Here is an 11,637-nt window from a genome sequence, read left to right on the forward strand (position 1 = left end):
GACCTGCTTAGAGAAAGTAAATGGTCCAACCCACACCTTTTAAACTTTAGAAGTAAGAGCGTTTATCGCGTTGTCAGTTTTTCTGGCAATAACTCATCAAATCCAATGCTTTAGAATAACCTTACATTAATCTCGTCTTTAGTCTTTACTTAAGACTGAGGCACTTTTAGAGGTCTGCTAACGGTCAAAGATTTTGGATCTCCTTTAGGATGAATTTAATCAAATCTTAAATTATTGAAAAGCAAAAAATGTACAAGATTATGATGCAAAAACATAGCCCGGCAGATTGCCAGAATAGCTGCGAAAGAATAGACCTGCGTGCCATATAATAGAGATAGAAACAGATACAGATCTAAATTGAAAAAAACAGCTACGTGAAAAAAAGCTACTCCGCTCAAAAAGCTACGTAAAAAACATTCAGCGATAAATTAATAAAGCTTGTTAAAATTCATTCCACAGAAGCCTCTTATTTGGGACCTTTACTGCACATATGAGTTCCTTTGACCTTACACAAATTCAATTTAAACTTAAGTTTTAAAGTGCAAAAGTCATTTTATTGAGTAAGTCACGTATGATCAAAATCTAATCACGCAAATAACCTAAAAGCTTTCGCTAAAGCGAGTGAGAAATTACGTCACGCGCGCAAATGCCGCTAGTGAGAGGAAGAAGTCATTCAGAAAATTTGACTTTTTCAGCTTTGCTGTGTGAACAAATGTAAAACGAAAAAAGAGCGTCAGACGACGAAACAAAAAAAAACCAAGAGCACCGCAATATAGCTACGCTCAGCTTACAGCTTCGCAGCTATAAAAAAATGAAATATAACGGACTCACGTCGGACGAAATTGCTCTCGAAAAACCATCGAGCGGTTGGCTTCGGTAGTAGCCAGCTAGGGCTTAGGTATGATAGCATTAGTGTGGGAGCAAGTAATGGGGGAGTGTGAGCAGGGTTGGGAGGGCTGAACGAGAGAGGGGGTCCAAATCGCCAGGCGGAGGAGGGTAGGGTGGACGGGGGGAGTGTTGGGTGGGAGGTCTGAGGTGGTAAAACTTTATGGTTTAGAACCGCCTTCACAACATGAAATTGTGTCCTCAAAAGTTTCGGTGTATCGCACACTTCGTGACTATGAAATGAAAAGCCTAAAAAACGAGTTTTTCTTATCAGGGTGATAACTTTAATAACATTGTGTTGAAGATTCAAGATTTTTTAAAAAATACTATTTATGTTTGGTTGCACAACAGGATGTCGGGAGGTAAACAGGGGGCTCAGAAAAGACATGCTACATTGAGTTCTCAATCACCAAATTTATTTGGAGGTTTGGAACAATTAGGCAAGTCAGTACTCATTAATGAGCCCCAATAAAATTCCGCACATAGTTTAAGCTCGGCTGATTGAAGAACTGCTGCGACAGCTGTATACCTACCGTATGAGAAACCTAATGCTAAGACCAGTTGTAAGTCGAACAACTTCTCACTGTTTTAAGTCGAAGTAAACAAAAACATAAACCGACCAATGTCGGAAGAATTACTCTCGAACAACAGGTGAGGCAATCTAACTCAGTGGCTGTAGCCTAGATAAATTCTTCTTTATGGGTGCAAAAATAGTTGACCACGCCGGGATTCGAACCACTAATGTTGGCTTTCAGCATTGCAATCACCAGATGCACTGCCTACTCGGCTATCAGTCCCTTATTTTTGCTATGCTGAAATCGATTTTATTTTAGCTACAAGCTTTACTTCGGAGTGAGGACAAAAAGATCACTCAAAAATGAAGAACGAAAGCGTGAAAAAGTCAGTTGAGAAGTCAAAGAATATTCTGGAAGAAAAGCGCAAAAACGGTCAAGCGAAAAATTTGCAAAAAATACCAACACGTTTACAATAATTGGTACGAACATCGTTCGACAACAACTAATAGTTTATGAGGCATAAATGATTGAGAAATTTGCCTTTATTGAAAAATTTTTTCTAGTGCAATGTTTCGTTATAATGCTAGAACTCAATCCTCAAAAGATCGGAAATTGTTTCACAAAAATATTGGCCTTAAGTTTCTGATTTCTGGCGGTTCGTAAAAAACCTTGCAGCGATCAAAAACAAGATAAAGATATTCACTGCACCGAAATTTTGGAACTAATGGTCTTAACCAAAAAATGTAATAGGAACAAAAAAAGAAACCCGTAAAAATGCCTTGTTTAGAAAATATTCTAATTTTTTTAAACAAAAACTCAGCAGCACGGTTCAGCAAAAGCAGAATGACGGCTATTAATTTGAGGAACAAAAAACGGATGAAGAAAGGTGTCAAAATAAGCTTCAAAATAAACTTAAAAAGATGACAGCCACTCGTGACCAAAAAAAGTCACTCCACTGAACATAAACTTGCTCCCATGAAAAAAAATGATGATACACAAAAATAGCTGAAGAAAGGTAGGAATGACAGCAAACTTATTACTTCAAAGTTTTGGGCGTGTGAATGACAGAATAAATGGTCGGATCTGTTCTGTTACGACCCCCCCCCCCCCCACCCTGGTTTTAAACCCCAACTTACAAATTATATATTGCTATATAACACGTAACTATGTAAAAAGTTAGCACGTGGGCATGGGGGCGCAGCAGTTAAATGCCGACAAACAGAGCAGATCCAATAAATCAACAAAATTGTTACGAAATAATCAAAATGACAACGTGAAGGCCAATATTAGCGCGTTTAACGAAGACAATATTTGCTCCTCAATTATACTGATAACCGGACATACAATCATCATAACTTTCCTTAGCTGGTAACACAACGCATTTATGTCACAACATGCCTAGTAGTAGTTAGAGCACGTGAAAGCATAATAAAAATCGAATGAAAAATATTCTTGGATTAGTTTTAAGCCACTCGTTACGTCACAAAGATACCTGGTTGGTACGACATCGCACTTTCATTGTTCACACGAGGTGTAATTCGATTGCGCTGAATAAAAATTGATCTAATGCTTACCACGATAAATCACTTGAGGCAGAAATAATTTTAGAACATCTTGTTTGTAACAGGTAAAATCGTCGGATCATTTTGATTTCAATTGCAGGATCCTTTACTTTCTCATTACTGAGAGTAGAGTATGACAATATTCAGCTCTTTCTCGTCATAATCATACCAGATTCGTGGCTAGACAGGTTGTTGTACCCCCCCCCCCCCCCCAATGAGCGTCTAGATTTAAAAAAATCAGAAAATCCGAATTTTTATGCACTTTATTATAACCTATCAGATTATTTATTTAGCCAATGAAATTCAAGCATAAGCATTATGCTAAAAATTTCGTTTTTTTTTCATTCTGCCAAAAAGACCCATTCGTCTAGAAATTCTAGCTCGGTTTCTAAGCGCCTGTTGGAGTAGTTGTACACTTTTCAACGATTTTCAAAACTTGAAATTACAGAGGAAAAGACATTAATACAGGAATAAGTAATAATCATCTTACCTGCCTGTTCGAAGTGTAAAATGAAACTGTCACAGGCTGACTGGACACAGCATTGATGGCTGCTGGCTTAGTCGCTGGCGAGTTCGAATAGCTTCTCGGGTTAACGTGGTGGTACATTGTGTTTGTGCTCGGTGGGTTATTCAGGGATGACTGGCTAGAAAAGACCATCTTCCGTCTCGAGTCCGCGAGAGAATTTCCACCAGAGTTTGGAAAGGATCCAGGTCCTCCAATGGTTGACAGATCGGGCTAAAAGATAATAAAATTGTTTACTTCAGCTTTTGCATATAATCTACAGATTTGGACTTTTAAAAACATTAACCTACTAATGTCGGATAAATTGCCCTCGAACAACCGGTGGAGCAATTTAATTAGGAGGGACGCCGAAAAAATTTTTCTTTATGAGTTCAAAAATTTGACTATAGAGGGATTCGAACCCTCGCACTCCTACGTCCTAGACTGCTGCACTTACCACTCCAAAATTTCGTTCAAGAGCAATTAAAAATCCTGAGACTCTTCGAGGTTGGTATAAGTCCACACCACAGTATGAGACACAGTAGTAGACAGCCTATTAGCATCAATTAACAAAGAGGACCTGCAGTGTGCGTTCGCGCAATGTTTAAACACTGCTTGTCCGCATCCTTGGCTCATCTTTTTACAAAATAAACTACAGACTCAGAAGTATTGCAACAAACATTAGTTACTCCATGCTACGGGCATTAAATATACACCGATTACCGTCGGATGAAATGCTATCGAACGGCAGCCGGGGGCAATTTCATTGAGAGGGGGTGTAGCTTAGAAATGTTTTATGTGTTCAAATATTCCGGTCCCGTAATGGTTCAAATCTCGGAACCACTAAGCTACAATGGCGCTAACTCCTTTTCGCTCACAATCGCTTTCGGATTAACAGCAAACTTTATTTCAGAAAGAGAGCAATTGAAACCACTTAAGAATGAAGAAGACAAGCGTGGAAAAGTCATTCAGGAAGTCGCAGAAAAAGCGCAAAAACGTCCAAGCAAAAATTTTGCATAAAAAAACATGTTAACAATAATTGCTTCAAACGTTGTTTGAGAGCAATTAAAAGAAGAAAGCAACAGCACAAGTCATTGATTACATTCTAAGAAACTGAATGAAATAAAGACATGCTGCTGACTATCAGCCTTATTAGAACAGCTTAGACAAACAAATGCAGACAGTGTAAACCAATTTTTCAAGAACCGATGAGAGACAGAGTAAACGGTCAGCAAATTAGAATGATCGGCACATCCGAATTTTACCATCTTTGAAAACAAGCGGAGTCCAATTCAATAACACACGTATATGTAACTAAAATTTAAGATCTGCAAAACAAAACTATACAGCAATATAAGGCATGTATACACTTTAAAAAAACCACTACTGAAAGACCAAAAAATTATCAACAAAGCCAGGCACAATCAAAACTTCGCCACTATCAATTGAAAACGAATGCTATATGTCATCAGAGTCAACATAACCATTAGCCACAAAATGAAAGCATCCGATAAAAAAAGTTAATAATGTTGAATAAGACCAACCATTATTGCGACTCAGTAACAATGCAAAATTGTTACGAAAAAAGATATATTTATTGACAAGTTCGCAAAAAAAGCCATTAATAAGATCACCGTAAGTAATTGCTCTAACAGCAACATAAACCCTTTTTCAATCTTCGCCACAATATTTAACAACTTATAGCTTTAATTAGTCTCTGGGACTTAACTGGTACTCGGTTATAATAAAACGTTGAAAAGAGTTGAAAAGTTGGGTTGTTTCTGGTGCCAGGAATAAATCCCAGTAACGCATTAATTGCATGCACACTGAAATCTTATTCCTTTAAGATCCATTTATGTAGGGGTCTTAAAAAATCAGATAACAACTCTCCAGTGACAACTATGATGGTAAACATCGTATCAATTTCCAGCCAATTCTAAAAGTTGTCAGTTAATTTGAAAAAATATTTTGACAGTTCACTTTTTGTCCATTTTTTTGGCCCTACGTAATAAACGATAAATCGCTTATCAACTTTCATTTATTACTTCTTCTTATGTATTATAAAAACTGTCTCTGCGATGGATCCTCGGGATCATAAAAAGATATACGATAAATCTGAGACAACTGAAACTTCAGCTTTTACAAGGAAAAGCATGATATCTTGTTGCCCTGAAAAACAATCAGTTAGACGTAAACCCGAACCAACTAACAAAAGCATCCGATATCACTCGACAATTTTATAGGAGCGAATGCCCGATAGCAAAAAATAGACAACAAAAAACGACGACACTTTTTTCAGAAGAACGAAACAACGCCATAATTCGTTTCTGTTCCATGTTCAGCCAGATACCAAGCAAAGCGACCTTGACTGATGATTATTAAAATTTTTTCATAAAAAAATAAAGAACTCAACAAAAGCACAAAGGCTCCTATGAGTGAATGGGAATAAGTGATTGCAATTAAATTGGCCACCAGAAAAAAATCAATTAATTGACAAACTCAGATAAATCGCGGTTATTAAAGGCAGCGATAAACCTTATTTGTGAAAGTACAACAATATGATATATTCAAGGGTACTCGTTCTCGAGACCATATGATTTAAAAGGAAAATTAAACCGAAACGTTACATGAACTCGATGTTGAGGTCAATCTATTTCACAATAATTGAACGGGCATTTTTAATTTTTGTGGTCAAGTCTTATTTTGCCGAATTTCTAGGCATAATTATTGAATGTTAACTGTAAAGATGACTGCAGTTGAGCTTTTTACGAATCAATTATTTGCTTTAAAAATCAATTAGTTGTTAAGATTAATTGCCATTAATTTAAAAACCAATCGAATATTCCAATTGCATGCCTATGTAGATGCTGACGCTGTAACATCTACCACCAACTTAGGTAAACTTGTATACGGACTGAAAAATGATATCTCCCAGGAGCTATTGCCCTGAAGCCTGTCCTATTAACAGTACTTTTAGAATATAGGCTGTGGCAACTGCCGTGCATCACAGACACACTGAGGTGAACAAAGGTATAAATTTTCAATTGCACTTAAAGCAACGCGGTTAAATTTGTCAAACTTATTGAGCAAATTGCAGCTTCAGATATCAGTTTTCAAAGTTTAGATTTAGATTTAAACAAATTAACCCAGTTCACGCACCTAAGCACAATTCTTTAACAACAAATTTTAGAAATTTAAGAAGTTTTCCGAAGAGGTAAACTTTCCGCTGTTTAAAAAAAACAAAAATAAGTAAGCGAGTATAAATGACGATAAATATTGACCTTCGAGTATCGTTTCCAAGTAGCATGTGGATTTGTCGAATACAACGTACTGCTACCTCTATCCACCAACGCCGGAGATGGACTTTTCGGTCCAGGTCTTTTCGGAGATGGATTTTTTACTGACAAGTATTGACTGACTGGAGGAAGCTGTGGACTTTAGGAAAATTTTGGATCATGCAAGGATAAATCAAAAGCAAATGCAGAAAATATCGAGCGGATGCATTAATATACAATGGTACTAACAAATTATGTCAAAGAAAAAGAAGACAAAACGACCGAAAAATTTTTGTTACAAACGAAACTGCTAAACTTCGACTAATAGAGTAACTGATGGCCGAAAACCGGAATGAGAATTGGATACTTATAGAACAATTTCAAAACATGGAAAGTAATTTTCACATCCCAGAGATACACGCAAACCTTATACCCTAATCAACAACTAAATTTTAATCTTGACACAATCGCTTCACTTCTTAGAATTGTCTATGCCGATGTGAAAAGCTACAAAGCCGCGCTTTATGACATCATGAACAATCTTTTCAGCTCGGTGCCCACACTGATGGAGCAAAGTTGACAATATCTTTGATGCCACGCGAATCACTGCTCGTAGTCTTGAACTCAGTCTACAAAAGCCAAACTATTTCAACAGACAGACTGAGCCTAGTAATACTAACAAACGAGCTTCACCCGTCTTACGACTCAAAGTCGTTACGAGAAGTAGCAACAGTCTAAGAAGGTTTGCTGTTGACCCTTGCGATACCACTTGACTTTCAGTCAGACGGTTTTCAGATCTACAAAGCTGTGACTGTCCCTATGCCGTAGCCTGACCTAAAGGCAGCCATTCAGTGGTCAATAGATGCACAATACCGCGCTATCTCAGAATATTCTATGGAACCTACTGTTCTAATAAAGGAGCAGATAGACGATTGCCTCGGCTCTTCTACGAACAGAATCAGTCAGCAGACGATGGAGACATACCTCAGTCAGTCATATTGTCTCGCAACATGTTTTTTTGATAGTGCGGTGACGTCGCTTACTGTTTGCGAGACAGAAAAAGTGCTACTGCCATCGCCTGAAATAGCCAGGAATCTGGCTAATGAAATCTAGTTGCTGACATCTGCATCAGAATCGTTTACCTTACGTGAGTACATGCTCAATCGGAAGAATGCGCCGAAACGGAGGGAACATCCTGCATCAAAACTTTGGATTGCGGGACACGATTAATATCGAGACATATCAAAAATAGGCCACAATCAAACACTTGCAAGAAAATCAAAGCTAAATGGATAAGAGTTTCCTTACCAGACCCAATTTAAAGCATGCTGTTAGAGCTACTTGAACTCGAAAAGCTTCCCTACATCGAATCCAAAAGCGATGCGGGGATAAAGTTACCACGAGACGTTAGGATCATGATAGACAGCCCCAACTTATGAAGACCGATCAGCTTGACGCAATTGCAAAGCCGATAGCGCTCGATATGTGTCTTTTCAAGTCAACTCTTACATCAAAACTAGAAACTCATGTGCAGCTGAAACTTTCACTCATTCTTACTGTAAGTCTTTTGCGGAAATATTTTACTGCATAACTTGTTCCAGTTTCTTTCGAAATAAATCGTGATCTTCACAAAATTTCCAAAAACGCAGCATGGCGATCTTCAACTAAAAACTATTCACTGTCAGCTCGAATAAAATTGATATTATATATGAATCGCTGGACGAATGGAAAGACAAAACACAGATAAAACCTGAATCTACTATCCAAGAGTGGGAAGAGGATACTGGAGAACCCCTGAAACGAAATGAATTAGTTAGATGCGATTCTTTCGTCAGTTTAAACTCTCGCTGCAGAACTTTCAGCGGGGACATAGAATCGGATCTGACAAATGCAGGACCACTCGGAATAACAAAAGGTCCAATAACAAAAATTGCAGCACATGCTACAATTCATGACACTGAAGTTTAACGTACTCGAAAAAAAAGGAATCATAAATTTGCCAAAAAAAACTAACAGCATTTGAATCATTAATCACCCTCATGGATTGTTTGTTACAAAGTAGCTGCTACAGTTTGATAATTACTAAAACGATAAATCACTGTCTATCTGTAATTATGCTGTTGATATCAAGAATTTTAGTTGCAATTAATTATTCAAATCCAATGTACCTACACAGCCTACTAATATCAAGTTTAAATTTTCTATGTTCAAATAGTACAAACTAGTAACCAGAGCTAAATATTATTTGTTACGCGTGTAATTGGAAAATCAGTGCCTACCTTTAATTTTCTCTCCAGCGGGGACGAATTTTAAAAAGCCGAGTAGTTCGACGTCTCTGAAAGTTACGTCATGTCAAACGCAATAATCTTGTTATGTTGTTTCTTTACCAAAAATTTCCCGCAATTTATGTGTGATATTTGTGACCTTTATATGTTGTAAAGGAATTCTCTATTATTTACATAATGTAAACATTAATTATTCTAAGATTTAGAATAACGGAAATTGCTTGTACCCAAAATTTGCTTTGTTAGAAGCGAAAATTCAGATAGTCATTAAAGTAAATAATTAAAGATTGCAAACTTTCTATGACCTGTTTTATGAACAAGAAGTAGATAGAGTCAGCCCAAGCATCCCTTTGTACGAAGTTTCTGTAGAGCACATCCTCAGTCATTATGACAACGGGCATGAAAAATACACCAAACCAATGGAAAAATATAAAACAAACTGGTACAGGGTTATATTAAAACATTGAAAGAGTTTAAAAATGCATTGTTTCTGGTGCCAGGAAAAATCCCAGTGCCGTATTAATTGAATGCACAGTGCATAACATCCTGATGCCCCGAACAACAATCAGTTAAACGTGTAACCGAACAAACTAACAACGGAAGCATCCGATATCTCTCGACAATTTTATAGGAGCGAATGACGGTAGCAAAAAGCAGACAAAAAACGACGACACTTTCTTCAGACGAACAAAACAACTCTATACGTTGTGCCTGTTCCGTTTTCAGCCAGATACCAAGCAAAGCAACCTTGACTGATGTTTATCAACAATTTTTCATAAAAATATATAAGAACTCAACAAAAGCAAATGGAGGCTCCTATGCATAGTGAATTGGAATAATTGATTGCAATTAAATTGGCCACCAAAAAAAACAAAGCAATCAATTAATTGGTAAATTTCAATAAATTGCGGTTTGAACCTTATTTGTGTGTATAACAATATACTGTATTCAATAGTGACCATATGATTTGAAACGAAAATTAGACCGAAACGTTACATGTACTCAATGTTGAGCTCAATCCAATTCACAATAATTGATCGGGCATTTTTAATTTTGGGGTCAAGTCTTAATTAAATTTTCAACCCTCCAGGCATAATTTTTGAATGTTAACTGTAAAGATTACTGCAATTAATGAGCTTTTCACCAATCAATTAATGGCTCTAAAAATCAATTAGTTGTTAGGCAAGGCTAAATGCAATTTATTGAAAACTCAATCAATTATACCAATTTCCTGCCTATGTAGATGTGGAAGCTGTAACATCTACTACCAACTTAGATAAAACTTGTATACGGACTGAAAAAGGATATCCCCCTAGAGCTATTGCCCTGAGGCCTATCCTATTAAAAGTACTTTTATAATATAGCTTGTAGCAACTGCCGTGAATCACAGACACACTGAGGAGGTGAATAGCGGTATAAATTTTCAATTGCATCTAGAGCAACGCAGTTAAATCTGTCTGTCAAACTTATTGAACATGTTCAGCTCGATTTCGATTTTTAAAGTTTAGATTTAGACTTGAACAACTTAACCAGTTCACACACCTAAGCACAGTTCTCTAACAAATTTTAGAAAAATTTACGCGGTTTTCAAAACAGAAAATTTTGAATGTTTAACAAAACGAAAACACGTAAGCGAGTATAAATGATGATAAACTTTAACCTTGGAGTATCGCTTCCAAGTAGCATACGGATTTGTCGAATACAACGTACTGCTACCTCTATCGAAGTTAGAGGTTCTAGTAATCGTCCTGGTAAAATCTACATTGCCTTGTCGGTCGTTTATAATTTCTTGAGTAACGCTTTCACTTCTTGGATAGCTTCCTGGTTGATAGATTCTGTTATCTACTGTGCTGTAGCGGCTATCGCTTTGATCCATAGAGAGATTTGAATTGGAAGCACGCCATATTTGTGTACTACTACCATAGCCTTGCCGTCCACGTTGCAAATTACCTCCTGGTGCCATATTTTGCGTGGATCCATAGCCTACGGGTGTAGCGTTGTAGTAATTATAAGCACGCATAATCTGAAAAGGGGAAAAATTGCACAGCAAAACATCGATAACTCATGGAAAGTTGAAGGAGCTAAGTCAATTGTATACTTTAATGTAAAGTTGTTCTATTTACAATACAAACATTTTTGCTATATCTAGCATCATCAGGTAAAACGCAACTTAAATTGCCTAATTGTTGTGATAAATTTATTAAACAATTTAATATTTTGAATGATGATTACTGATGATGTGAGCAACCGAGTGGCCTCAAGAGTCAACTCAACTTCTAGAAAATTTTTAGGCAGAATATGCATTCTGCACTTAATATTTCAGCGTCAGTTCCCTACTTTTGTACTCGTCCCACGTATTCAGTTGTGGCCTGCGTCTACTGTGTAGAGCTTCTATGGTCATAAGTTTTTCGGGATCTTTTCCGTTTGTGCCCCCCAGTACGTTATGCTCCCCCCAGTGACAGAGCACGTGTCAGTACATAGTAAATCATTATGTAAAAATATTGCACGTGCGTCTGGGGGTTGCAAATAATATGCACCCACTAAGCTGTGGGGGGGCACAAACGGAAAAGATCCGTTTTTCGCTATACTGGCACGGATCAATTATCTTATAAT

The 11,637-nt window shown here is 37.2% G+C and overlaps 1 protein-coding gene across 2 annotated transcripts in view; it reads right to left on the reverse strand.

Annotated features, from left to right (window-relative positions):
• The window catches only part of LOC142348224 (uncharacterized), a 196,178-nt gene extending 185,135 nt beyond the window's left edge, over positions 1–11,043 (reverse strand). The window contains exons 1-3 of one of the 2 annotated variants that reach the window (XM_075399505.1): positions 10,685–11,043; positions 3,453–3,698; positions 2,914–2,947 (exon numbers count right to left, since the gene is read on the reverse strand). In XM_075399505.1, coding sequence (XP_075255620.1) covers positions 2,914–2,947; positions 3,453–3,698; positions 10,685–10,987 — 583 coding nt within the window. In that variant the 5' untranslated portion in view covers positions 10,988–11,043. Of the gene's footprint in view, positions 1–2,892; positions 2,948–3,452; positions 3,699–10,684 lie in introns of both variants that reach the window. The other variant, XM_075399504.1, reaches the window with a different exon arrangement.
• Between the last annotated feature and the right edge of the window lie 594 nt (positions 11,044–11,637).

This window comes from Convolutriloba macropyga, chromosome 10 (assembly GCF_964194025.1).
Source record: "Convolutriloba macropyga chromosome 10, txConMacr16.3, whole genome shotgun sequence".
NCBI classification, from domain to species: Eukaryota; Metazoa; Xenacoelomorpha; order Acoela; family Convolutidae; genus Convolutriloba; species Convolutriloba macropyga.